The 27,945-nt window shown below is 58.5% G+C and overlaps 1 protein-coding gene and 1 long non-coding RNA gene across 4 annotated transcripts in view; one reads left to right on the forward strand and one right to left on the reverse strand.

The window, feature by feature from the left end:
- The first annotated feature begins 728 nt into the window (after positions 1-728).
- PIEZO1 (piezo type mechanosensitive ion channel component 1 (Er blood group)) overlaps positions 729-27,945 on the forward strand; it is a 56,373-nt gene continuing 29,156 nt past the window's right edge. For 2 of the 3 annotated variants that reach the window (XM_020911698.2, XM_070451409.1), the window contains exon 1: positions 729-1,121. In XM_020911698.2, coding sequence (XP_020767357.2) covers positions 1,058-1,121 — 64 coding nt within the window. In that variant the 5' untranslated portion in view covers positions 729-1,057. The remainder of the gene's footprint in view (positions 1,122-27,945) is intronic. The other variant, XM_070451410.1, reaches the window with a different exon arrangement.
- On the reverse strand, positions 4,645-7,796 carry LOC110149331 (uncharacterized). The gene is made up of 4 exons (XR_002317428.2): positions 7,707-7,796; positions 5,678-5,874; positions 5,272-5,410; positions 4,645-4,786 (listed from the first exon to the last, which is right to left on the reverse strand). It is a non-coding gene; the product is annotated as an uncharacterized lncRNA (long non-coding RNA).

Below are 27,945 nucleotides of genomic sequence, written 5' to 3' on the forward strand. Positions count from 1 at the left end.
CGTGGGCTCTGCCTCGCACACTGAGTGGCTATTTTTTTCTCCTTTCCCAGCCTAACTCAAGGTGGAGAAGGCCAAACTGGGGTGGCCAAGTGAAGTGCCTATGCAGTCTGTATTCAGACCCTGGCCTATTGACCCAAGGGCAGTTCTCATTTCCTTCTTACGGCAGGGCCCGTGGTGGTGCTGGTGGCGGCAGGCAGAGGCGCCGGTGGAAGCGGCCCCCAGTCCTCGTTGGACCTCACGGGGCCTCCCACCCGAGCCCCAGCCCGGCTGCGGCCCTGCAGGCGGGGCCTCCGAGCCACTCCACGGTTTCCAGGGGGCGCTGCGGGCTGGGGGAGCAAGGTTTCAGCTGCTCCTGCCACCCGGGGCGCACTTGCGAGTGGGTGCTGTCCGAGAAGCCTGGGGCTGGGGTCCCTTTACGGAGCACTCCGGGCAGCGACGGCCAGGGAGGAAGCTGCCCCCGCCCGCACCCACGCGACTCGGAGCGGCCCCGCCAATGCTGGCAAGGCTGTGGGGGGTCTTCTAGGGAAGTGCGCCGAGCGGGGGTCTCCGACCCCCACTGGCCACCCCGTACCGTGAGGGCCAGTGCGGGGCGCGGGCCGCGTGGAGCCGCAGAGTGGGTGCCAGGGCGCGCCGGGCCGTAGGGGAGGCGCGGGGGCGGGCACGCAGGGAGGGCGGGGGCCGAGCTTATAAAGGCCCACGGGCTGGCCGAGGGAGGAGGGAGCCGCCGAGCCGCGTCCCGCCCTGCTCGGCCTCCGCGAGCTGCCGAGAGAGTCAAGAGCCGCGCGCAGCGCTCCGCCGCGGGGCAGGGCTGACACCGGAGCGAGCGCGGACCCCGGCCGTCCGCACCGGCGGGGCGCTGCGGACCCCGGCCCTGGGAGGAGGAGCAGGAGGAAGCGGAGGCGCTCAGGTCCCTGCTGACCAGCCGGGGTCCTGGCCGCGGCGCGCGGCACGTGCGGCGACCCGCCCTGTGCGCCATGCGCCGGCCAGGGCTCCCCCGCACCGCCCCTTAGCGCCGCGCCGGCCGACCGACCCTGGCCGGCCCCGGGGCCCCTCGGGTATGGAGCCGCACGTGCTCGGCGCCGTCCTGTACTGGCTGCTGCTGCCCTTCGCTCTTCTGGCCGGTGAGTGGGGGCGTGCGCGGCGGGCTCTGGTCTGGGACGGGGTCTGCGTCGCCGCTCCCGGCATTCCGGCCGGGCCACCCGGCGAGAATGGTCGGGCCGAGGATGGTGCGCGGGCGGGCGCGGAGATTCCCCGGGACGCGCGGCCCTGGGCGCCCGCATTCCAGAAGCATGAGAGCGCCGGGCCCGCCGGGAAGGCCGGGGCCCCGTCCGAGCGCCAGGCTGGGAGGGCGGCGGCGGGGTGGCGGGCAGATGGCACTCTGGCGCCCACGAAGGCCGGCGGCGAGCGCCCCCCGGAGAGGGCGGCGGGTGCCTCGGCCCGCGGCGCTGGGGGTAGGGACACAGGGGCAGGGAGGAGGAATGTCGGCCCCCATGGGAGGGGCTGGGGCGTCGGTGAGTGGGGCACGAATCTCTTTTTCTCTTTCGTGTTAAAAAAAAAAAAGCGCAAACTTGCATCACGACTTCCTGACCAATCTGGGAGAAGGCGGGCTTCCTGCCTGGAGCTGTTTAATCTGGAGCCTCTGGAGCAGAACTAACGTCGTTGTGCCCTGGGCTCGGCCCCCCTCTCTCTTCCCCTTCCCGTCCCCACCCCCGGCCGGACTAGGGCAGGCCCTTGCTCTGGAAAAAATAGTTCGGGTTCCTCCCTGCCTTCCCGGTGCCCTGGCTCCTCCGCTGGGCTCTAGAGCTGCGGGAGGGGCCGGGGGTGGCTCTGAATTGGGCTGGGGGAGAGGGTGACCCCAGAAGACTCTGGTCTTGGTGCCAGAGCTGAGGTCTCCACCGGGGCATCAGTGTCCCGGCTTGTGCTGTCATCTGCACCCCTTCCGGAAACCTCTATCTGTGGTTCTTGTTGCTCAAGGCCCCTCCCCTCTGCACCCCTCCTAGCCTCCCTGTGCCCAGGGCACAGTGCCGGAGCCTCCTTTCACCCTTCACAAGCCAGCCCTCCGTCCCCAGCTCCCTCCTCTGGGGCTGCCTCTACTGGATGTGAGCTGAAAAGTGGTCTGATTAATTCAGAGAAACAGGGAATGGTTTGCACTGTGCGTCTCTGTTGGGTGGAAATCCGTCAGACCGTGGTGGGTGTTGGTGGTTTTACTCTGAAAGCCTTTGCACAGCCTCTTAAATCTCTCCAGGTGGACTCTGCCGCTTCTGTCATAGGTGGGCGTGGGCTCCAGTGGGCCAGGAATGTGGGGGCCCGGAGCAGCCAGCACCAGCTCCCACACAAACTGTTTTGATTTGTAGCAGAGAAAGGTGGTGAAACTTGGGAAAAATTTCAGGACAGGAATCAATGAAAACCATTGAGGTCAGGGAGGAGGGTCTGAGTCAGCCTTGTGTGGACAGAACAGCCCAGGATGTGCTGGGAAGAGCGCAGGGTCAGCCGGCCTGTCTTTCTCCTCTCGCCTCTGGAAAACACACATTAACAGGCCAGCAGAAGAGACCCAGCTGGAGGTCGGGCTCAGAAGCCGGTAACCTTCTCACTGCAGGCTCGCCTCTGACGGCCCCACAGCACACCTGCAGCCTCCTTATCCTCTGAAGACATGAGGGGAATCAGGTTGGCTTGTGTGGGAGGGGCCTCCCTCCTGAAGGGCATGCCTCCCCCCATGGTGCAGTCTCCTTGTTCAGGGTCGGGAGACATTTCTCTGACGAGCTGGATAGTAAATATTTTCACATCATCAACTCTTCTGATATTTTTTCCAGCCATTAAAAAATGTAAACACCACTCCTAGCTTGTGGGCTGCAGCAAAACAAGTGGAGCCAGGCTCAGACCAGGAGCTGGAGTTTGTTGACCCGAGAATTAATCTGTGTTCTTCGGGCCCTTGGCTGCAACTCAAGTGGGTGATGAAGTTGGGGGGAGGGTAGGTCTCTAGTTCTCTGGATGCCGGGTGGAGCTACTCAGGGTTCCCACCTGGGCTGTATTGGTATCTCCTGGGAGCTTTTCACATCCTGATGACTAATTTTTTGTGTGCTTGGCTCAGTTTTTCTGTAAACCTGAAACTGTCCCCCAAAATAAAGTCTGTTAATTAAAACCCGTATACCCAGGCCACACCCCACATGGATTCTGTGTCTGGGTGTGGAACTTGGACTTCCATGTTTTTTCTTGAGCTTCAGGGGAGGGTGATGTAGAGCTGGCCGAGAGTCCTGCCCAGTGACACCTGAGAGGGTGGAGGCCGGAGGCCGGCTCTCGGGGCTGGGTAGCTCCAGAGGAATCTTGCTGTGCTGCTGGCTGGAGGTGGGACAGTCGCCCTGCTGCCTTCTGAGCACCCCTTGCTCTGTGACGAGCTTCGGTAGAAATAGTTAATTCTGCAGTGATTTCAAAGTGAGTGGTGGGTGCTGGATGAGGCCATCTGAGGGTTTGGGTTATCCTAGGGCACCCCTCGCCTCCCAAAATCCCACTTCCACTTCCTCATTATGTCAGAGACTCCCCAGTCCCCCGTCCCAGGAAGGGTGACAGCCTTTATCATTTCACCTGTTGTCTGGGGGGCGTCAGGACCCAGAGCCGAAAGCTTCTATAGAGACTTCAGGACAGAACACTTTGTGATTTCTCCGTGAACAGCCCCGCCCCCAACTCTTGACCTAACGGGACAGGGGCAGCCTGAAGGAAGCACTGTAGCGGCGAGGCAGGTGGTGAGAAGGTGGTAACTGTATCACTGACTGGCAAACACGTGCAGGGTGGCAACATGGCTTCCTCCTGCGGGATGGGGCTCTGGCCTCTCCGGCACGCCCACCGCATGCCACGTCACCTGCCAGCCTGACTGTCGCTGCTGTGTCACTGTTTAGAATGGGGACACTTCCTCCTCTATGTAGGGTATTCACTATCACTGTCTCAACACCGCCCCGAGGCAGGCAGGAAGGCAGTGGGAAGACAGTCCTAGGATGGGGGCCCCTGTTAGGAACGCAGACCTGAGAGTCCACCTCAGCTCCCGGGCTGCCAGGCTCTTGGAGCCAGCAGTGAGCCCAGGCTGTCCTGTTCAGAGATCCCCCAGAGCTGGGGGTGGGTCTTGCTCTCCTCTGCCACCTTAGGGAGGAGACTTGGCCTTGGCAGCCCCTGCCCGCTCCCAGGACTGATTACGTTGCAGGACTCAGGTGTCTAGCTGATGGGCCCCGAGGAATCAGTGTGATCAGGGAGGGGCTGGGGTCAGCCCAGGAGCTGAGGACGGCCCGCAGTGGTCATCCTGCCGGCAGCCACCCCACCAGCATGCGCCAGTGGGAAGGTTCCTGCAGAGGAAGTGCTGATGGAGCGGCGGGAACGTCTTGGGTCCTGGCTGTGGGGCTGCTTCCTGGGCAGTGTCACTCCTCTAACACTCTCAGTGCTCAGAGATGGAGAGAGAGAGGGGCCCCCTGCTGTGTGTGCAGCCGCAGGGGACTGCCTTCTGTGACAGGGCCACCGCAAGGGTTGAGGGTATCCCCTGGGCCTGCCCCTTATCTTTAGGGCCCAGTGTGAGCTGCCTCTTACAGGAAGCCACTCTTGACCACCCTGGTCCAATGAAATATTGGTCTTTTCTGTGTTTTCTATTTTTAGAAATATATAGACTTTTTTTTTTTTTTAAAACAACTTAGTCTTTTATTTGCCCAAGGCCAGCTGTTGCAGGCACTGAGGCCCCAAGACTTCCAGGAGGGATGGGGGGTGGGGCGAGCCATCCTGCCCTCTGGTGCTGCCTGCCCCATCCTGCTTCCTGCAGGAGATGGGAGAACAGATAAAGTGTACACTTGTGCCACCAAGCATCTCCTCAATTTCGTGTGTGTGTCAGTAGCTCAATCATGTCTGACTCTGCAACTGCATGGACTGTAACCTGCCCAGCTCCTCTGTCCAAGGGATTCTCCAGGCAAGAGTGCTGGAGTGCGTTGCCATTTCCTTCTCCTAGACATTTTTTATGTAGACTCTCTTGTATGTGGACTTCTCTTTTCTGATTACCAAAGCAGTTTTCCTTCCTCCCTTGGGTACAGGCTCCAGGTGTTACAGAAGCAGGTGAGAAGGCTGCCTGGAGTGCCTCCAGGAGGTGGGTCAGTGCCTCTGTGTGAGCTCCTCCCACTGTTGACCTTTGAACCCCTCTAGTTGAGCCTGTTCTCTGGATGAGGATCTTAGGGCTTGGGGGATGAGAACACTGGCGGGTTTTCCTTCCCAGGACAAGTGAGTTGTGCAGCTATTGGCAGGTGTTACCTGTGGGAGAGCCCAGAGTGGGAAGCCTCAGGGAGGTTGGGGGCTGGCTTTGCGGGACGAGCTCATGGGCGGTGCCAGCCTCCGCCTTGCTTTGACTGGTCAGGCCCTCACCCCTCTTTCTGGGCCTCAGTTTCCTCACCTGTAAATGAGACAATAAAAGCTTGAAGGCCAGTGCCAGGTCTCTGATCTCTTGGCCTCTGGATGGGGCAGGGCGGGGCAGCCCTCCCTTGCACAGTGTTGGGGGTGCCAAGTGGGTCCGCGGCACACAGGGCTGCCCGCTGGCCACAGGTGGTTTCCAGGACAGGAGGTGTGTCCGGGGCCAGCCCAGCCACCCTGCCCACCTGCCTGCCCAGACTCCTGTGCTCATGTGGAACCTGTTCCCAAGTTCATTCAAGCATCGCCTTACCAGGTCTCCTGAGACGGAGCTCCGGGCAGCCTCCTAGGCTCTGGTTCAGGGCCCATGGCGGTGAGATGGGAGGGGCTGGGCCCACTCTGCTCTGTAACCCGGCCGAGGTTTCCTTGCGTGTAAAGGGAGGTGTGGATCCCCCCAGCTTCTGGCACCTTGGTTCTGTAAGTGCCTTTTCCGTGTTTGTTCACGCTGTGCTGAGTCCAGATGGGAAAGAAACATGCTGCCGTCAGTGACGCCATCCCTGGGGGTATCCCCTAGTAAATGCCATACAGATGGAGGTCCAGGCTAGGAGGGGCTGGGAGGGGGGTGGCTGGGCACCAGACAAGATCAGTCTGCCGGAGGGAGCGAGGTTGTCTGCCATGCTGGGCAGGGGTCAGAAAGGCAGATCCAAGGTGCCAGACCAGTGCACCCAGGGCCAGGCCGTCTGTGGAAGGAGGTCAGTGAGTGGCCTGCAAATGGGGGCTCAGGTCCCCTGGGTGGCCAGTCGGAGGGTTGAGGTGGGGTAGAGAGGGAGGGGCGGTGCCCAGTGGACAGTCAGGCAGGAGGGACTTGATCCCTGCCCAAGTTTTGATCTGTATTAACTGTTCATTACAGAAGTAAAGTATGAATAGTTGTCATAAAATAACCAAGAGTTAAATCTGATGAGAGTTAAGTTTCTTCTTCTTTTATCCTTTCTTCTCCCTCTCATCCAAAGCAAGGCCCTGGTCAGCAGTGAGGGCCTGAGGTTGCTGTGTCCCCACTCCTGAGGTTAGGTGGCTCCAGTGTTTGGAGCCACGGCAGTGCCCCGTGGCTGGGGTTCTGTGGGTGCCCAGGGTTGCCAGCCTCTGCCCTGGGGAGGACGCTGTGAGGCTGAGGCCCGGCACTCGGGCAGCCCTGGAAAGCCACCAGCATGCGATAGGCAGTGCTAGCCCAGACCAGCCACCCCAGGCACCTCAGGCCGACGTGCGTGGCCTCCCCCTTCCATGCGGTGTCTCGGGCCTTTGCTGAGTGGGGCGGGTCGATTTTTCTGGTGTGTTTTAATCACATAATTATAGGGAGTATTTTTAGTTCCCTGTAACGGCCGGCTGTTTACCAGGCTCTGACCTGCGCTGTTTGTCTCCCAGAGTATATATAGTTAGGCCTCCTCTCCTTCCCTGGGGTCAGGCTAAAGTGGGACCATGGCCACCTCAGCCGCCTCCTGTGGTTTCCTTTGCCAGTGAACAGGCGGCTGAACCAGGCCCCGTGGCTTCCGCAGAGCGGGAGGGGCCTGGGGGCTTCTGTCCTCGAGAGCAGGTAGGAGTCTGTCCCGAGTCCAGAACTGCTGACCATGCGGTGGGCTGTGAGGGATGCGCCTTCTGGGCCCCATTCAGGTTCAGCTGTGAGCCTGGCGGTACCCAGGTGTACCGGCTGGCCCGTTCCCTGGCTCTCCCCATGTCCCCTGCCCTTCAGTGGCCTCTGGTGGATCCTCTGAGGGAAAACAAAAGAACAGAACTGCTATGTGCACAGATTCCTTGGGCCTGCATGAGCAGCCAAAGGCCTGTGATTGTGGCCAGGATTGCGGCCCAGTCTGAAGGGACCAATCGAGAGGATATGGCCTGGGCTCCCGGGCAGGGGCCTCGGAGCAGAAGCCTCACCAGCCTCAAGCCTGAGTCTCCATCTCTCTCACCCCCAGGAGCCACCAGGCCTGTGAGCTGTTGGCTGGGCCCTGTCACACCCCAGCCTCCCCTTGGGACCCAGGCTCCTGTTCTGCCTCCATCCCCCCCTCCCCAATCTCTCCCTTTCATTCACCCCATCCCTCTCCCTCATTCACCGCCCCCCCCCCAATTCCATCCTCTCATTAACTTGATTCATATTTATGGTTAAAACACTGAAACAACACATCATTACAACAGCATTAACAGGTGCTTTTCAAAGGGAAGCAAGGTCTCCGATTCCACTCCCCCTCTCAGCTGCTTCATCCTCCCCTTCTGCCCCTCCCTGAAGATGGCCAGGGGTCGTAGTGACCAAGGGCATTCCTAGGAGCCCTCAGAGGCTGTGTGGTGTGTACCTGGCTTCCCTGCTGGGGGCGTGTCCCTGAGTTGCTTCTTGGGGGAATGAGTCACCTCATGGCAGAGACCCTGGCTGGCTCCCATGGGCCCAGGGGCAGCTGGGACAAGGTTTGCACAAGTTGCCTTTGTGATGTCGCAGGGCAGGTCCCCAGGCCCCTAATCCCCATGTGCCTGTGTGGGCAGCCGGCGCTGACCGTCTCCTCCGGTCATGTGGGCACACAGCTCTGCGTCATGTCTCTGCCTCAGTGTCCACTCACCCCCCACCCCAACCCTGCAGCCTCCATCCACGTCTGCTGGCATCACAGCCTCTACTTGGACAGCCTTGGGGGCCCTCGGCTCCCAACTCTGCTCCCAGATGCGTCCCATGGCCAGGTGACCTTCCTAGTCATTCGAGAGCTGCCTGCTGCCCACCATGCCCTCTCCGCTGCATTCACCTGGCTCAGGGCCCCCCAGGTTTCTAGTCTCCCCTCAGAATGAGTCTCCACTCACTTTCCTGCTCCTGAGGGTGGGCAGTCGTGGCCCTGTGTCACAGATGAACACCCAGAGCCAGAGTTCTGGCTGTGACACCCCTGCCTCCCAGGAGCCCCCTGCCCCGGCACCTGTCAACACATGGGTGACCCCCCGGTTCCTTCCTCTGGCTGCACCTCTTTCCCTGCAGAACTTCTCTCTGGCCCGCTAACTCCCCAAATCTGTCCTCACCCTGGAACCTGCCAGCTGTCCCCCTGCCACCACCTCCCATGGCTTCCCCTCTTGCCCCCCCCCCGACACTTGGCCCAGATTTAGGAAGCCCTGGGGTCCCCACAGAGCCCCCAGGGGAGAATGGCACAGCCTACACATCAAGCTCTCCATGGGGACAGCTGGAGCTCAGGGTGAAGAGCAGACCTCACAGCTGAGGTTGGGTTGACAGTTGAGTGCAGCCACGTACCGCCTCCCCAAGGACTGGGAAAAAATTCCGCCTCTTGCACTGCACGTCCCCCCTGCCCTCATCTTGGTTTTGCCTACTCTGGGGGTCCATGCTTGAGGGACCCCTGGGGGCGTGTAGTGGTGTGTCTGCTGTCCCCTCAGTACTGAGTTTGTGTGATTGTCTGTGACCGTGTGGCGGTGGTCCCTTCTGGCTCTGGCTTGTCCCCTGAAAGCAGTGCCACATTTGCTTATCCTGTCACCCATCCTGCCTGGCAAGTAGGTGTAGGCTGCTAGCTGGCGCATCTCTACAGACCCACTCATGCGTTTCATTCACTCCTGGGCATTGGGTTGCCAGGTCACGGGCCTCAATTGTCCACTGCAAGTAGGCTCCGATCTGTCCTCCTGGTAGTCATCTGGGGATGTTCCAGGGTGCCCCACCCTTGCCACACGTGGTGCTGGCCTCTGATTCCAGCTGGTCTGTGGGTGTGAAGTGGCATCTCCTGAGACTTCAGTCTGCGTTACTTTGATGCCAGTGATGCTCATCACCTTGGTATCTTCTCTGGCGTGTGTCTCTAAGAATCTTTCACCCATTAAAAAAAATTGGATTGTTTATCTTTTTATTTCTGACTCGGGGGGGTTCTTTGTGGACGTGAAACTGTAAGCTCTTTATCACCCTTTTGTACTGCATGTGGTTTTCCCTGCCTGTGGCTTACAATCCTAATTGTCATCTTTATGGTGTCCGGTTAAGAGCTAATCGTCTTTATGGTGTCCGGTTAAGGGCAAGTGTTTTTAGCTCAAAGTCCTGTGAACTTGGATGTTGCTGACTGGGACATCCTCTCCTGCTCCCCTGAGCTGGTGGCGGGGTCTCTGAGTGTTTCCTGGCGGGTGGGCCCCTCCGCTCACTGGGCCGGACCTTCCTGCTTCCCCTGCACCCTGCCCGTGCCCTTCCTGCACCCTCCGCTCGCCCTCCTGTCCCACCCCCTGCCCCCCCGCCGCCCACCTAGGGCTCTGCCGGCTCTCAGACCTCCTCCAGGGCCTCTGTCCTGCCACGGCAGGCTCTCGTCCTGGCATCACTGCTGCCGCTGGGACCCTCACTCTGCCTGTCATGACACGTGACCTCCCACAGCCGCTGGTTGCATGAAGTGGGTCTATTTCAACTGCTGCAGGGATGGTCTTGGCCTCCTGACCTCCATTCCTGTGGTCCCCATAGACACGGTGACCAGCTCTTGTTCATTGGCTTTCCCTCCTGACAGTTCCCTGTCCCCCAGGATAAGCCCCCCCAGAATCGGACCCCCAAGTCCGAGGGCAAGACAGCCTCGCTGTTGGATGCACACTCTGGGGTGTGAGTCTTATGTGACCCTCTAGGGAGGTGGTTGGTCCTGGGGGCCCGTACATGTCCAGGGTGGCCGGCACCCTGCCTCCTGCCTGCTCCTGCCTCCTCTGGGCCCTACCCAGCTCGGCACACGCTCAGCCCGCCTCTCCGCCCTGTGAGGAGGCGCCCTCATGGTTCATCTCCACCCTTGCTGTTGGGGTGGTACCCATTTGTCCCTGGGCGCTTGTTTCCTTGTCACTGTTGCTGTGGCCTGGCCAGGGTGGGCCTGTGCCCAGCCCTGTGAGTGGGAAGTGGTTGAGGCAGAGGCCCCGTGGGCTCTGAGCCCTGCCTGCTCCAAGAGCATCCTGCTGCTTATCAGTGGTGCAGACCTTCCCTGCTGGGGAGAATTGGCCTGTCAGGCCCTAATCTCTGGAGGTCAGGGGGTGGGGGGCACAGGCAGGGGTGTGGGTGACCCAGAGACAGGGGCTTGAGGCCCTGTGGGGGCCCCTGAGTGGTCCAGAAAAGGGGCCCTGGGGTGGGCAGTGTCACCAGGTGACCCCAGCAAGGGCCTCTCTTGCCTCCGAAACCTTGTCCTGACGAACGGGCAGATAATGTGACCTCAGGAGGCAGAAGTAGCTCTGAAAGCAAAGTGCTGGGGCATCTTCTGGCCTGGAGGCAGCTCTGGGGTGGGGGGAGGGCCTGGGCCCCGGATCCTCGGTCCCAGTGTTCCCTGCTCCCTGGGGGCCGCACCCCGGCTCTGTGGGCCCATTAGCAGCTGCTCCATCAGACTGCGGTCCTTAGGAACTGGGGGCCTCAGGGCGGGGGTGGCTTCTGTCCCGGGGTTGCAGGTGGAGTCTCCAGCTGGGGGGTCCTCTGTCCAGGCTTTCACTGAATAAATGAAACCTGGGCCACCCAGGGAGGGAGAAGCCTCTGCTCCGCTCCCCGGGGGGCACGCCTCCCACCTCACCCCCACGCGGCCCCTTTACCCTCACCATTGCCTCCCTCACACCGTGAAGACTGGAAGGGTGACCGACCACACAGGGAGGGCAGTGCCCACGCCACCCTGTCCGCTCCCTTCCTCGTGAGAGTGAGGCATGAAAGGCTGGGGACAGGGGTTGCCGGGGAGGGGGGTGCCCATGCTGAACAGAGGAGCCCCCTCACCCTCAGGGGCCTGGAGGGCACCCGAGGCCGACGGAGAAGGAATGGCTGCCTCCAGAGGCAGCTCCTGGAAACTTCTGGGCTGGACAGGCTGTGTCACATTCCAGAGCCTGAAACACTTCTAGGTGTTTGGTGGGTGTGTGGAGGGGGGTCAGGGGGAGCCCACTCATGTCTTCAGGAGGTGAAGGGTGCCTGCGGGGGCTGGGTCATGGGCCGGGATGCTGGGACTTCGGAGATGAAGGGGCCCTGGGGATGGTGCTGCTGCGGAGGGGCGGGGTGGGAGCAGGTGCTCCCTCGCAGGGGTGACCTGAGGACCAGGGCCGCCAGCGTCACCCCTCAGGCGAGGAGGCGGCAGGCACTGGAGCCACGGAGAGGGATGGAGCGGAGGCTGTTCTCTCTCTCCTGCCTGCAGGTGAGGGGCCTCATGGTGTGAGTGAGGCTGCCAGGAGTTAGGCATCCAGCACCCATCTGCTGGTTCCTTGTAACTTGAAGCCGCTTTCCTCTCTGCCCTGCGCTCTCTCTGGTGGCTCCTGACACAGCCGGGCTACCACAGTCCACCGGGCTGTCCTTGTGGGAAAGGGCCTATCATCAGCCTCCTCACTTGCCACTCAGCACTGGGTTCTGGAGTCACGTTGCTTCTTCCTCGTTCTGACCACAGACCTGGAACGTCAGGTCTGGAGACACACGATGCTGGACCCAGAGGTAGCGGGCGGTCGTGCCAGTGCTCTGCTTGGAATCCAGCCTCCCACTGGGATGGTCCCAGGGCTTCGGGGGTGTTTATAAATGGGTGTTTGGATGTCATCACCCCTGTTTCACTCCTGCGCATTGGTGCCCTGCCCAGTCCTGTTCTGCGTGCGGAGTGTGGGGGCCTGCCAGGGCTGTCCTGGGACCTCAGGCGATCCCCCGCCTGGTTCTGAGCTCTGTCACAGGGGGCTGCCAGGCCGGGACTCAGGCCACAGTGTGCCTAGCACCTGCCAGGCAGGACTTCAGCATCCATGCTTTGAGGCCGCACATTCCTCCCTCTGCCTTCTGGGTGGCAGGTGCCTTCAGAGCAGAGGAGTGGGGTGGAAAGACTCCGGGGACAAGCTTCTGTCACCTCTCCGCTCCCAGTCTCAAGCTGGCCCAAGGCCTGGCTCTGCTGCTGGGCACCTTGGGGAAAGTTGACTCAGCCTCTCTGGGCCTTGCACTCCTTACCTTTAGAAACAGGACACACTGCTGTGGGGAAGGCCGTCCAGAGCGGAGCCAGGGTGCGGAGGCTGCTCTGCGCCAGGCTCCTGCATCTCTGCACCTACTTGTCGTAACCTCTAGTTGTGAGACTAGCACCTACCCTGCTTGGCCCCGCAGCCCTCAGGGTGACCTGCCAGGTGACGTGGGTGGAAATATTCAGTTGTCACTGAATGCGACTGAGTGCGAGGCTGTCTGCCACCACGCCCACACCCCCAGGTGCCTCTCAGGAAGCCTGGCTGCCCAGCACTTTAATCAAGGTGCCCTGAGCCTCAGGACATGCGGCGGCCTCACCAGGGGGGAATCTGGGGCAGAGTTGCTGGTGACATCCTGGCTGAGGCGGGGGCGGTGGGGTGAGGACACCTCACTCAGGCGAATGCAGTGGAATGCAGTGGGTCTGAATAAGTCACAGCGGCCAGGCACTCCCCTGGAACAGCAGCTTGGATACCATGTGGCTGACCCTGGGCTGCTGGCGGAGGCTGGGAGGGAATGGAGGATGTTGCCTGGAGCCTGAGCCTGGGTGGGGGCGCCTGGAGTTCCTGGGGCTGTGGCAGCTGGCCGTGTTTCCTGGTGCACCCCCCCCCCCCCCGCCCCCACCAAGAGTCTGTCTGCCTCAGCCTGACCTCTGAGGGAGCAGGAGAGAGTCTTGCAGCCCAGAGAAGCTGAGTTGGTTCCCAGTCCCAAACTGGATCCTCAAAACCAGATGTCAGCCGGGCTGTGACCCATCCGGGGGGTGGGTATGCGGTTGGCATCGGGGGGCACAGGGACGGGAAGTCCTGGCATCAGGTTCCTGCCCAGGCTTCTGAGGGATTCGTCTGATGAGGGTGCGAGGATGGAATTGCATACTCAGCTGGCAGAGGGAGTGAGAAGGTGCCCTGCTGGTGGGCATATCTGTATGGGGGACCTCTCTGGCCTCGGGAGCCCCTCTGGGTGGAGAGACACTCTGGAGGGCATTGGGAGCGGGTTTCTGTGGGCCTCCTCCAGTTTTCTGGCCTCCCTGCTCTCCCACCACTGGCTGCAGCATCTGGATGGGACATAGACCTTGTGGCCTGTCCCTGTGTAGCAGGTACCCCATGGGGACCCAGTGGCAGCCAGGTTGGGGGCGGCCTCCTCCCTATGATGACTGGAGCCTGCACATTCCCAAAGGCTTGGCCCTGACCCTTAGGAGCAGGTGGGCCTGGGAGGGAGTGCAGGGTCAGGGGGCACCAGCGGTGGGAGGTGACCTGAGGCTGGGTTCTGGGCCCCTGGGCTGTGGGCAGGTGGACCAAGCACAGGCCAGGCCTCTGGCGAGCATCAGCAAGCTTTCTCCCTGCTGCTAGAGAACCACCAGCTGATAACCACCCATGAACCAGCCTCTAGGAGGGACGGTCTTGGTGTCCCTGCCTTACAGACCCCAGCCCAGGCTGACTGGACTCCTGAGCCAGAGTCCTGTGTCCATGAGGCCACCAGCCCTGGGAGCTTTTTCTTGCAGCTCAGGGCGTCCTCATCTTTTGTGACCCTTCCATCGTGGGTGGCAGCCCTGTGGTGACCATTGTCTATGTGCTGACCAGTCAAGGCCCTCTGGAGCAGGGCCAGCTGAGACTAAGGGGATGTAGACAGGAGCTGGCCTGCCCCTCCTGCCAGGGAAGATCTGTCAATCCCAGCCTCCCTGGGGAGTCAGGGGTGCTGGGATGGGGGCTCTGACCCTAGGGGTGGATGGGCGCCAGCTCCACCTCACGCCTTGTGGGGGGCCTATCCATCAGGTCCCTGGGGACCCCCGCGGATGTCTGCTGCTTGCTTTGCTGTCAGGAATTAGATTAGTTTTCCATAAAAACAGGATGTGGTGGGTGAGAGGCAGTGTTCGATCTTTTTTGTCACGCCTCTTTTTCCAGGAACTGAATGTATGGCTTTGGCCAGGACTGCCCTGTCCCCACCCGCCGCCTCCCCCTGGGGTGTGGGGACAGCGCTGTCTGCTCTTAAGTGGTTGCTTCTTCTCTGTCTAGGGAGCTGACTCCATCATCAGGAGCCAGCAGGGACACTCCCACCATGTGGTTTGAGAGCCGGGCAAGTTGGAGGGGGTCACCTTTCAGCCACTCTGGACATCCGGGTCTGTGATGCTGGACAGAGGGAGATGGCCTGGCCTCAGTCTCTCGCGTGACAGCACAAACCCTTGGGGGTTCCAGCCTCAGTCTGGAGGGTCCATTGTCCACAAGAGGTGGTGAAGAGCTCAGCCAGGGGTTGGGCAGGCCCTCTATGCGTGGGGAGGGGTGTGAGTCTCATGGCTAGTTCAGGGAAAAGCCCAGGGGTGGTGGAGCTGTGGGCATAGCTTGGGGGGACTGGGGGCACAGTAGGGAGCATGGAGTTGTCTGTGGGTGACAGGAGCTACACAGAGGAGCTTGTGGAGTAGGCCTCGCCCTGAGAGGACCTCATGAGAGGGCTGCTGCTTCCCGCTGCGGAGAGGCTGCCTCGTACACAGTGAAAGACCTGGCTTGGTCACTCACTGGCCCAGCAACCGTGGCCACTTGTGGCCCTCAGGACCTCCCTCCTCTGTGAGCAGACGGTAGTGGGCTTGGCCTGGCGCCTTGGGTGAGCGCTGATGGCATTGCTCTTGCAGAATCTGAGAACAAGGAGCCGAGGGGCAGGGGTTTCCAGCAAAGCCAATCACTGCCCCGACCCCTCCCTTCCTCAGCCCCTTCTCCACAGGCTCAGAATTCATGCCTCTGGAAGTTTCAGCACGGATTTAAAAGGGGAGAAAGCCCCACACTGGCTCAACCTTTGTCGGGCAGGCTGGCAGGGTCCTCTGGGTTCTGGTCTTCTGGGAGGCAGGAGGGGAGGGGCTGAGACGGGCCCCTGAGAGCCTGGGTGAGAGTGGCCCACCCTCCGTGGTGGGCCTGGGGCCTGGCCCAGGGGGCCCAGCATGCCCAGGGCTCTTTTGTTCTTTCTGGCTCAACACACCACAGCTGCAGGCCCAGATGCCCCCTTGGAAACCACCCCAGATGGAATTTCAGAGCCCAGAAGTGCCTCTTTCCTGGAAGGATATCCTGAAATTCATGCGCGTTTTTTTCTCAGGGCGTGGAGGGGAGGCCTGGGGAGATGAGCAAAGGACACTCAGGCTGAGGGTGACGATTGAGGGTGACGTGTGACCTGGTAGGACGTGCTCTGGCAGGAGGACCGTGTGACAGCCAGACCGCAGGAGCGGGAGGAGTGGAACTCACTTGTTTGTTATTTCTGTGCTTCTCCGCATCTAAAAAACTTCTGAAAAGGAAGGAAAGGAAAGTGAATGTTCTGTGAGCTGGTCAGCACCCTTTCCTGCCCAGGGGAATAGATCGCCCACTCCTGGCCTGAGCCAGAGTTCAGGCCTGGGGAGGCCCTGCCCCGGGGCCATCCTGCCCCTGGGGGTGGGCTGTGTCTCTGCCCCGGGGGCTGGTGTCCTGGGGGAGAAACCAGGCTGAGCCGCCCTGCCCAGGCTGGTTGTTAGGACTCGATGGTGTTGGTTTCTCCCTCAGTGGCTCTGAGCTTGTTGCATTTCCAGAGCCTGAGTGGGGCCCTGACACCCTGTCTGCCCCAGCCCTGCAGCCACCTGCGCCCAGACCTCAGAGACGGGCAGGTCAGCCAGCGGCTCACAGTCTAGAATCCCGAGAGCTGGTGGATCAGTCAGGGTTCTGCAGAGAAACAGAGCCCGTGATAGAGGGATAGAGCGGTGTGGTGTTTTACAGAAGAGGCATATGCATACACTCATGAGAGAGAAAGGGATTTGTGTTAAAGAATTGGCTCGCACAATTGTGAGACAAGTCAAATTTGCAGGGAGCCCAGCAGGCTGGAAATTTGAACAAGCCTTGGTGTTGCAGTCTGGCATTCAGATTCTGAAGGGGCTGGAGAATTCCTTCTTCCCTGGAGGCCTCAGGCTTTACTATGAGGAGGTATCCACCATCCTCTGGCTTCTGATAGACACGAGATGAAGCACCTCACAGGCCTGAGGCCCGTTGCAGAAGCTCTCAGTCTGCCTCTCTAGGAAAAGAAGTCTGCATGAGCTGGTTGGCATGTGATGTCTCTGGTCACATCTCCAGGCTCTCGGGCCATCCCCTGACCTCAGCACCCTCACCTGAGTGAAGAGGGTGGCCAGGTTCTCCAGCTGCTCCCTGCTGTTGGCACCCACTCAGTCACACACTTGTGGGGTGCCTTCTGGGGTCAGCACCATGCTGGAGCAACCACCTCCTCAGAAGCAGGATGGTCATGGGGCAGAGGGCCATGAATGTCCCCTTTCATCTCCTGATCTCACACACACACACACACACACACACACACACACACACACGAACAGGGCCTCCTACCTAAATGCCCAGGCATGCCCCAGTGTTGACAACAGCATTATTTACAATTGTCAGATCGTGGAAACAACCAAAATGTCCAATGACAGATGAATGGATAAAGAAGATGTAGTGTGTGTGTATACAATGGAATACTACTCATCCATAAAAGGCAATGGAATTGGGTCATTCATAGAGATGTGGATGACCTAGAGTCTGTTATACAGAGCAAAGTGGGACAGAGAAAGACAAATGTATATTAACGCATAATGTGGAATCTTGAAAAATGGTACTGATGAACCTGTTTGCAACACAGGAATAGAGACGCAGATGTAGAGAACGAAGCTGTAGACACAGCAGGGAAGGAGTGGGTGGGCTGAACTGGGAGAGTAGCAGTGCCTTATATACACTACCATGTGTAAAACAGTCAGCTAGCGGGAAGCTGCTGTATAGCCCAGGGAGCTCAGCTTGGTGCTCTGTGATGACCGAGAAGAGCGGGATGGGGGGGGTGGGGTGGGAGGAAGGCCCATGAGGGATGGGATTATGTATTGTTGTTGTTCAGTTGCTAAGTCATTTCTGACTCTTTGTGAACCCATGGACTGCAGAATGCCAGGCTTCCCTGTCCTTCACCATCTCCCAGAATTTGCTCAAACTCATGTCCACTGAGTCAGTGATGCCATCCAACCATCTTATCCTCTGTTGCCCGCTTCTCCTCCTGCTTTCAGTCTTTTCCAGCATCAGGGTCTTTTCCAATGAGTCTGCTCTTCATATAAGGTGGCCAAAATATTGGCGCTTCAACATTAGTCCTTCCAGTGAATATTCAGGGTTGCTTTCTTTTAAGATTGACTAGTTTGATCTCCTTTCAGTCCAAGGGACTCTCAAGAATTTTCTCCAGCACCACAATTTGAAAGCATCAGTTCTTCGGCACTCAGCCTTCTTTATGGTCCAACTCTCACATCCATGCATGACTACTGGAAAAACCATAGCTTTGACTATATGGACCTTTGTTGGCAAGTGATGTCTTTGCTTTTTAATATGCTGTCTACGTTTGTCACAGTTTTTCTTCCAAGGAGCAGGTGTCTTTTAGTTTCATGGCTGCAGTCACCATCTGCAGTGATTTTGGAGCCCAAGAAGATAAAGTCTGCCACTGTTTCCATTGTTTCCCCATCTATTTACCATGAAGTGATGGGATTGGTTGCCATTTATCTGAGTTTTCTGAATGTTGAGTTTTAAGCCAGCTTTTTTACTCTTTTACCTTTATCAGGAGGCTCTTTAGTTCCTCTTCACTTTCTGCCATTAGGATGGTATCATCTGCATATCTGAGGTTATTGACATTTCTCCTGGAAATCTTGATTCCAGCTTGTGACTCACCCAGCCCAGGATTTCACATGATGTACTCTGCATACAGTTAAATGAGCAGGGTGACAATATACAGCCTTGACATACTCCTTTCACAATTTGGAACCAGTCTATTTTCCCGTGTCTGATTCTAACTGTTGGCTTCTTGATCTGCATACAGATTTCTCAGGAGGCAGGTAAGGTGGTTTGGTGTTCCCATCTCTTTAAGAATTTTCCACAGTTTGTTGTGATCCACTCCTGCTTATTTAACTTATATGCAGAGTACATCATGCAAAATGCCAGGCTGGATGAAGCACAAACTGGAATCAAGACTGTCCGGAAAAATATCAATAACTTCAGATATGCAGCTGACACCACTCTTGTGGCAGGAAGCGAAGAGGAACTAAAGAACCTCTTGATGAAAGTGAAAGAGGAGAGTGAAAAAGTTAAACTTAAAACTCAACATTCAGAAAACCAAGATCATGGCTTCCAGCCCCATCACTTCATGGCAAATAGATGGGGAAACAATGGAAACAGTGAGAGACTATTTTCTTGGGCTCCAAAATCACTGCAGATGGTGACTGCAGCCATGAAACTAAAAGACACCTGCTCCTTGGAAGAAAAACTTTGACAAACCTAGACAGCATATTAAAAAGCAGAGACATTACTTTGCCGACAAAGGTCTGTATAGTCAAAGTTATGGTTTTTCCAGTAGTCACTTATGGATGTGAGAAGTTAGACATAATGAGAGCTGAGCATTGAAGAATTGATGCGTTTGAACTGTGGCATTGGAAAAGACTCTTGAAAGTCTCTTGGACTGCAAGAAGATCAAACCAGTCAATCAGTCTTGAATATTTATTGGAAGAACTGATGTTAAAACTGAAACTCCAATACTTTGGCCACCTGATGCGAAGAACTGACTCATTAGAAGAGACCCTAATGCTGGGAAAGATTGAAAGCAGGAGGAGAAGGGGACAATAGAGGGATAAGATGGTTGGGTGGCATCACTGACTTGATGGACATGAGTTTGAGCAAGTTCCAGGAGTTGGTGATGGACAGGGAAGCCTGGCATGCTACAGTCCATGGGGTCGCAGAGTCAGACATGACTGAGCAACTGAACTGAATTGACGTAGTCAAAGACTTCAGCAGTCAATGAGACAAAAGTTGATGTTTTCCTGGAATTCTCTTGCTTTTCTATAATCCAATGGATGTTGGCAATTTGATCTCTGGTTCCTCTGCCTTTTCTAAATCCAGCTTGTGCATCTGAAAGTTCTCAGTTCACGTACTGTTGAAGCCTAGCTTGAAGGATGTTGAGCATTACCTTACTGGCATGTGAAATGAGTAAAATTGTATGGTAGTCTGAACATTCTTTGGCATTGCCCTTCTTTAGGATTGGAATGAAAATTGTTGTTTCCCAGTCCTGTGGCCACTGCTGAGTTTTCCAAATTTGCTGGCTTATTGAGTGTAGCCCTTTTAACAGCATCGTGTTTTGGGATTTTAAATAGCTTAGCTGGAATTCCATCACCTCCACTAGCTTTGTTTGTAGGAATGCTTCCTAAGGCCCACTTCACACTCCAGGCTGTCTGACTCTAGGTGAGTGACCACACCATTTTGGTTATCTGGGTCATTAAGACCTTTTTTGTACAGTTCTTCTGTGTATTCTTGCCACCCCTTCTTAATTGCTTCTGCTTCTGTTAGGTCCTTACTATTTCTGTCCTTTATTGTGCCCATTTTTGCATGAAATATTCCTTTGGTATCTCCAGTTTTCTTGAAGAGATCTCTAGTCTTTCCCATTCTATTGTTTTCCTCTGTTTCTTTGCATTCTTCACTTAAGAAGGGCTTTCTTATCTCTCCTTGCTATTCTTTGGAACTCTGCATTCAGTTGGGTATATCTTTCCTTTTCTCCTTTGCCTTTCACTTCTCTTCTTTTCTCAGCCATTTGTAAGGGCTCCTCAGACAACCATTTTGCCTTCTTCATTTCTTTTTCTTCGGGATGGTTTTGGTCACTGCCTCCTATACAGTGTTACCAACCTCCATCCGTAGTTCTTCAGGCACCATATCAGATCTAATCCCTTGAATCTATTCATCACTTCCACTGTATAAGCGTAAGGAATTTGATTTAGGTCAAACCTGAATAGCCTAGTGGTTTTCCGTGCTTTCTTCAGTGTAAGGCTGAAGTTTGCAATAAGGAGCTCATGATATGAGTCAGTCAGCTCCAGGTCTTATTTTGTCCAACTGTATAAGAGCTTCTCCATCTTTGACTGCAAAGAATATAATCAACCTGATTCCAGTATTGACCATCTGGTGATTTCCATGTGTAGAGTCATCTCTTGTGTTGTTGGAAGACGGTGTTTGATTATGTATATGTATAGCTGGTTCGCGTGGTTGTATAGTAGAAACCAACACATTATAAAGCAGCTTTATCCCAATTTAAAATATAAACTGATTGAAAATAAATAAATGCACAGACAAGGACACCCTTCTCCACCAGGCCCCACCTCATGGAGAGGGCGGGGCTCTGAAGGCACTTGTGGACCCTCTCTTGCCAGCTAGCCTGCCTCCTCCAGCCAGTGAGCCCGCCCCGACCTGCCAGCTGAGGTGGCTGGGTGGCATTCCTCACTAGGTGCCAGGAAAGCCCTGGAGAGTGGGGAGACTGTGACCAGGCTCTGGAGCTGTTTGCACTAGCCAGACCGGAGAGGCTGAGGGACTGGGGTGCTGAATCACAGGGCGGGCACTCTGAGTCAGCACCTCAGCCTTCAGAGGCCCCATGGCCTCAGCCCCGGCTGCTGAGGCCAGCCTCACGGTGGATGTTGCCTCCACTTGTGGGAGATGCAGGACTCAGGGAGGCAGCTTGTTGTTCTCCTGGGGGCACTTGGGGGCCACTCTTTGCCGAGATGCCACGGGTCAGGCTAGGCTGCAGCAGGGGGTCCCACAAGTAACTGTTTTGTTGGGAGAACCACGCACCTGCTTCTTCCCATGTCTGGGTAACCTTCTCTCTGCGGGCAAGTCCCACAGGGCTGTGTCACAACATGCAGGGCTGGGCAAGCCTGGCATCGCTGCCAGATCCACAGGGGACGTGATGGGGTGGCCTGGGAACCCACTGGGAGGACCACGGCTCTGTAGGACGGGTTCTGCCACATCTGGTAACAGTGAAGAACTTTGGGGAGGATGTGGGCCGCTGGGTGGAGAGCCCTTGGAGCTCTGTGCAGGATGCCCAGGTCCAAGGCCCACCCACCCCAGAGGGGAGGCTCTGTCAAGACTCATGTGAGCATCACCTCCCATGGCTTCACATCTCCCCAGTTCTCCCCACGTTCTCTGTGACTTTGTGACCTGTTCAGGTTGCTCGGGGATGGGAGGCCCTGGCTGAGGCTTTGGGAGGCATGCTGGTGGCTGAGGCTATCTCAGGCCCCAGTGCTGACATGCCTCAGTGCTGGCTCAGGAGGGTCCTCTATATGGCACTGCCCCTCCTCACCCCGCTCCTGGCACTGTGGACAGGGCATCTCAAGGGGACCCCATGCCAGGGCCACCCCTGTAGGAACCCGATCATATCAATTGGCTTGGGGTTCGAGGTGGGGTGGGAGTGCCCAGGTCATGAGCGTCCTTGTTTATGCAGAGCTGAGTACCTGGGATGCTGTCTGTCACCACAGCTGCTTCTGTCTGCATCCATCAGGCAGGCGCCTTGTTGCAGGGGGCACACGGGCACTCTGGTTGTTGGGGGCTGCCTGTCCATCCCCTGTGAACTGGTACATGGGGTTTGGGGGTGCTCCTGGGGGACTGGGGGACAGGGTCTGGGAGACAGCAGGTGAGACCTGGCTGAGTGGGGCTGATGCATGGAGAAGGTGGTCAGAACTTGATCACAGGAAGAGTAGCGGGCTGTGGGAGGCCCTGAGGTCTGCATGTGGGCCCTGCTGGGCCTCAGTTTCTGCTCCTGACAAATGGCCAGCAGGAGGCCCTTGCTGGTACAGGGGCTGGCTGTCCCTGGGGAGTCCAGGAGGGCGGGAGCCATGCCCAGAGCTGACCCATGTGGAGAGGCCAGCAGAGCCAGTCTGCCCTTGTGGTGGGTGGGTTCCTCCTGCTGGCTGCTGGCTTTGAGGATGCCGCTGACCATCACCTGCCCACTGTGGCCCTCCATGAAGCCCCAGCTGTGACCTACGTGTCTGCTAGGCCCTGGGCTCCAGGCGGTGGGGAGGGCCGCATGGTCAAGCCACATCCGGGCAGAGGTGGGAGGGGAGTGTCTGTCCTCCCTTAGTGTCCACCTGCAGAGACTGAGATAAGCGAGGTCTCCTCCTGCCCTGGGGAGGCTGGGGGCCCAGCAGGGGTTCTCTGTCCCTCCCTGTGGAATGTGGTTCCCACCCCTGGCCTGGAATCTGGCCTCTCCATTGTGGAGGGCTAGGCGGGCTGGGAGCCCTGACCCTTCTGGGCCACAGCAAATACCTGAAGCTCCAGACACAGACCAGGAGCACAGTTTTTCGGGGCAGCTGTGTGGCCCTGGTCTAGGGAGGCCGGCTCATTCCCAGCAGTGCTTGAGGGTCTTCAGGGAAGGCTGAGCTCTGGGAGAAGGGGTCTGAGAAGCCTTTGGGGGCACAGGTGCCAAAGTTCCCCTTCCCCATGTCTCCCTGGCAGAGAATGGGCTGAGGGCGGCTCTCCTTTGAGTCAGGAGGCCTGCAAACAGCCAGCGAGGCCCATGACTGACCCCCAGGAGCAGCTCTCTCAGCACCCCTGACCGCCGCCGTCTCCCCTCACCTGGGCCGTGCTGGTTGGAAGTTTGGTCACCATGCTTCCCAGAGCCCATGCTGTGGGGAGGGGGTGGCCACCTGTGTGCTCAGGTGAGTCGTGAAACCTGGTTTCTTGGACACCGAGCTCGTTAAACCTGGACGCGGTGGTGGTTAAACCTTCCGCCTTCCCTGGGCACCCAGGCTGCCGGCAGGGCTCCAAGTGGGTAACCGTGTCCCTTGGCCTCTCCTGTCCCCTCGCTCCGTCTTGCACCCCTACGAGCCCACAGCTGTGTCTATGGCCTCCTTTTGCTTGTGGCCTCAGCTTCTGCTGTGGAGGGAAGGGGACTCGTCTGAAGGTTACTGAGGCTCCAGGGCGTTGTGGGCCCATCCTCCTCAGTCCCCGAGCTGGAAGAGGCTGCCCTGTGCTGCCCTCATCCCTCCTGCCATGCAGTGTGCCCCCGCCACCCCAAGGCTGGCCTGTGGAGGGAGCATCTGGATGCCCGTGTGCGACCCTCCGGTGGGCAGGCTCCGGCAGAGGTGGTACCCCAGGGGTGCGGGGTCTCAGGTGGGCAGGCTCTGGTGGAGGTGGTACCCCAGTGGGATGGGGTCTCAGGTGGGTGGGCTTCGGAGGTGGTACCCCAGTGGGAAGGAGTCTCAGGCGGGCACATGCTGGACGGAGCATGGGGCAGGCACTGGGCAGTGGAGGAAGTGTGACTGAAGAGCCCGGCGTCTTGGCCGCAGGTGGGTCTGGGCAGCAGGGCCTTACCTCCCCTCTCCCCCCAGCCGCCTGCACACTCTCTGAGGGGCCCTGAGGTGCCACCCGCACTGGCTGTGCTGGCCCTGGGCTCCTGTCCCCTGAGGTGGGGGGCACTGGGGGCCTCAGCCAATCTCCTTGCCCTCTTCTTTAGAAAGCCGGTCTGATCCAAGCCTTGGTCTTCTCTGGGTTGGGGCCTGGCTGGTGGGGAGTGGGGGGGATGGCAGGTGCAGCAACTGAGTGCCGTGGGCGCTGCCGTGGGCGCTGTGAGGCCTGGCTGCCCATGTGGCCCCACAGATGGCAGGGCACGGCCGGTGCCACTGTGTCTGTCTCCCCTTTTCTGTCTTCCTCTTCCTCCTTCGCCCCACCCACCGGCCCCTGGCCGAAGCGAGCAAGGAAGTGTTTATGGGTTTCTCCTCCAAGCCAAATAAGGCAGAATGAACAAGCTGGTGGGAGATGCAGCAGCCTGGGGGGAGGGCAGGCTCGGACGGGACCCCCGCCCTGGAGGCTGTCGTGGCCTGGCAGCGGTCCCCTGGGGACTCTGAGCCTCTAGGCCCTGCCCGGAAGAGCTGGCAGAGAGGTGGCCCAAGGGTGCCCATGTTGGATCAGGAGACCCTGGGCCTAGTCCTGCCACCGCCTGGGGACTCCAGTGACGCACATCCTCCCCAGCCTCCCGCCCCGTCTGTGACCGGGCAGCCTGGGGACCCACTGCTCTGTGGTGTGTCCCCCAGTCTCACCCTCTTGGTCACACTGCCAACAAGCCCAGTAACACACCCCCGAGGAAACTCTCGGGCAGGCAAGGTCCCTCCTCTGCAGGTAAACATTGGCTCCGCTGGTGTGGCTCTTCTGGGCACTTGTGACGTTTACACGTGCGTGTGTCTGTTCTCACTTAAGTTTTACACAGGGAGTGGTGGTGGGCGTGGCTGCCGGCTGCGGCCTCTGTCCTGCATGGTGCCTCGGGGATTGGCTGGTTCTCTCTGCTGCCCTTCTGGCTTTGTCCCCTCAGGGGGTGGTTTTGAGCCCCACCCCCACCCCCACCCCGTGGCTGGGGAGACAGCAGCCCGGAGCGGCCTGTCTCCTGCAGGACTGGGTCTCCTCCAGTCGTTTCTCAAGGAAGAATTTCATGGTCTGGGGTGTAGGCTCTGTGCTCCTGAGCCGCCTCACACCAGAAGCGATCCCCAAGCAGAGGCCCACAGCTCTTCTCCCCTTGACCTCGAGCAGGAGCCCAGCGGGGAGAGTAGGAAGGGCCAGGGAGCTGCAGCCACCCCGGACTCTGGGCCTCACGCCCGCCCATCCTCCTCCATGTTTTTCCGTGTGCCACAGTGCTGGCCGCCCTGGAAGGGGCCTGGTGTCCCCAGCCTGGTGGAGGATATGGGAGCGCTTCCCAGGCCCTGGTTTCCCACGTCGGGCCTTCTGGCCGGGTCCCCTGTCCGCAGCTGACCCCACAGGTCTGCCAGTCCTGGCCCAGCCCTCCTGCCCCATCTGTCCACTGCTGGCTGTCCTCCAGAGCTGGTTCAGCAGGTCCTAATGCCTGGCCTGGAAGTGACCCTCACCCACCCACTTCTACACCCCGGGCCACCATTTCCCCAGTGGGGAGTGCTATCAGCCCCTGTACCTGGGACTCGCTCTGTCTCCTTATCTCTGAAGAGGAAATGCCTGGACAGTCATGGTGGTGGCTGTGGTGCATCCCCCACTGCTGGCCTCCAAGGTCTCTCCCAGTTCCTCTGTCTTTCCAACTTGGATGCTGACTCAGGTCTGGCATGACCTCTGAGCCTCCTCCTGCCATCCCTGCTGGCCCCGGGGGTCACCCACCCGTGCCAGCCTGCGGGCGGGTCCCACCGGTCAGGTGGTGTGCTCAGGCCTCATATTCATCCTGGGCCCCCCTGCAGATGGGCTGAAAGACCCCTTGGAGGATAATGATGAGGACCCTGAGGGCGTGTGCTGAGCTGTAGCCCCAACCCACTTTACAGGCAGGGAAATCAGGGCTGGAGTGGGAGCAGGAAGGATTGGGCCTCACTGTCCATGTCTCTCAGCTGGGGGGGAGGGCAAGTCAGACTTGGGGTTGTGTCATGGCACCACGGGGAGACCTATGGTCTCTCAAGTCCAGCCCCCAGCAGGGACCCCAGCTCCCTGCAGGCTAGGCTGGGGGGTCCAGCTCTGCACACAGTGTCCAGGTATCTGTGCTCTCCATGCTGCCTCCCCGCCTCCCTTCCTGGCCAGGCATCAGTGAGACCAGGACTCCATCTCTCCCCCCAGGCCTCACTTGCCTCACCTGCAGGACGAGGGGCAGACACGCTGGGGTCTCTGAAGGGTTAAGCAGTGGGGAGGGGTTGCAGGGGCCTTTCCTGCCGGCACAGCCCTGCGGGCACAGCCCTCCCCCACCCCATTGTTCCTGCTCAGGAAAAGGCATATCTCCCCCATGAGGTCACCAGCCACCACCGGCAACTCTCGAAGCTCTCACGGGGAGGTGGGAGCTGCCTGGGCAGAGCAGCCTGTACCCCTTCTCAGAATGTCCCCACCGCCTCCCCAGCTTAGCATCTTCCTTGTCTGTGGAAGCTGGGGCCGACCCAAACCTCCCGAGTCTTAGTTGGCCTTCAAGACCAAAAGCAGTGCCTCCTCCTCCAGGCAGCCTGCTCAGATGCCCTGAGTCTCCTGGTCGTAGAGTCACAGTGAGACCATGTCCTTGGCATTTAGACCAGTGACTCCAAGGGCGGGTATACAGCCAGGAGTCTGTACCCAAGTCCCGGTGTCCCATCTGAATGCCCTTCCCCCTGGGCACCTGATTTTTCCTTTGAACAAGGGAGCATGCAGGAGCCAGCCTGGCTTCCCCCGAGAGGCCAGTTTGCTTCTAGTCCCTGTGTCCAGGCCAGCCCTCTGTCACTCTTGCTCTGCTAGCCTCTCACCCCAGGCCCTGATAACAGGAAGGGGAGGTGGTCTGGGAATGTGACCTCAGCCTATCTCATCCTGGCCCAGGGCTGCCCTGCTGGGGCTAGAGGCCAGTGGGTCCACAACCCCTGGGCTGCGTTCCCAGCTCACGTCCCCTGGGTCAAGTCCAGGGCTTGTCCAGGCACCAACTCCCTGTGGTGCCAGTTTCCTGGTGGGGCACCATCTCTCAGCCCGTCTCTGTGGGGCCAGCAGCCGGCTGTACTCCCGGACACCCCAATCTTTCCTCATCTGTGTTGGCAGTGCATCCATGCGTGTTAAGTCACTTCAGTTGTGTCTGACTCTTCGCAACCCTCTGAATTGGCCAGGCACCTCTGTCCATGGGATTCTCCAGGCAAGAATACTGGAGTGGGTTGCCATGCCCTCCTCCAGGGGATCTTTCTGATCAGGGATGGAACCCGTGTCTCTTACGTCTCCTGCATTGGCAGGAGGGTTCTTCACCACTAGCACCACCTAGGACACTCTCTTTCTCTAGCTCTCTGCCATATCCCCATGGACACAGGACTCCCCCTGGGCCGACAGCTCTGCGTCTAATTAATGAATGACTGAGGGGTCCTTGTCCCCCGCTCCAGGGCAGGCCCTATGTGAACTCTGGTGCCTGGCGACCATCCCAGGGTGGGGCAGTGCCCGGCAGCACCCACATGGGTGACCATGTCCGTCCTGTCTTCCCACGCCCTCCCTTCTGACCCTTCGTCTCTGATTTCCTGCTTTTTGCAGAAGGAGCTTCTAGATTCTTTTCCTTCTGCTTGGGCTGGGGAAGGGGCAGAGGCCCAGCCCCGCATGCCTTGTGGCCCCACTGGTGGCAGAGGAGGGGCGGCCCCTGCCCTTCTGGTTCTGGTCTGAGATCCTTCACTGATTTCTGGGACCATTTATTCTTTTATTTTGGTAAAATACACATAAAATGAAATTCACCATCCTAACCATTTAATTAACTGATTTAGTTATTTGACCACACCGTGCAGCATGCAGGGTCTTAGTTCCCCAAGCAGGGATGGAACCCCTGTGCCCTGCATTGGGAGTGCGGAGTCTTGACCACTGGACCACCAGGGAAGTCCCCTGCTTAACCATTTTCAAGTGGACAGTTCAATGACTTTAATTACATTCTCAGCATTGTGCAGCTGGCACCACCACCTCCAGAACCTTGCGTCTTCCAGGCTGCAGCCCGCATCATGAAGCGCTGACTCCATCTCCCCCAACACCATCCCTCCAGCTCAGGGTCGGCATCAGAGCCAGGAGCTCCCCAGGGCTGCACTGAGTTAGCCTCCCTATCACTGGCCTGTGCACACCTGTCAAAGGGGCTTGAGTGCTTGTCCAGCGCTGATGTCCCTGGCGGATTAGAACAGGAACACCTCAGTACAGAGACCACCTTAGGAGTGGATGCACCCTTAGGAGGAAATTTACCTGGTCAGATGGGTGGACATCATTTGGCTGGTGCTGTAGGTGCAGGGGGCAGAGCCCAGAGGGTAAAAGTGCGGCCCTGGAAAACAGAACGGAGTGTTAGAAGCCTTTGTCATAAATGCTTTTCCCTGGTCTTCTCAGGCCAGATCAGATTGATTTTTTGTTTGTTTGTTTTTTATGCAAATATGTAATTGTGAGTAGCCTTAG

The sequence above is a fragment of the Odocoileus virginianus genome, chromosome 20 (genome assembly GCF_023699985.2).
Source record: "Odocoileus virginianus isolate 20LAN1187 ecotype Illinois chromosome 20, Ovbor_1.2, whole genome shotgun sequence".
Lineage (NCBI taxonomy): Eukaryota > Metazoa > Chordata > Mammalia > Artiodactyla > Cervidae > Odocoileus > Odocoileus virginianus.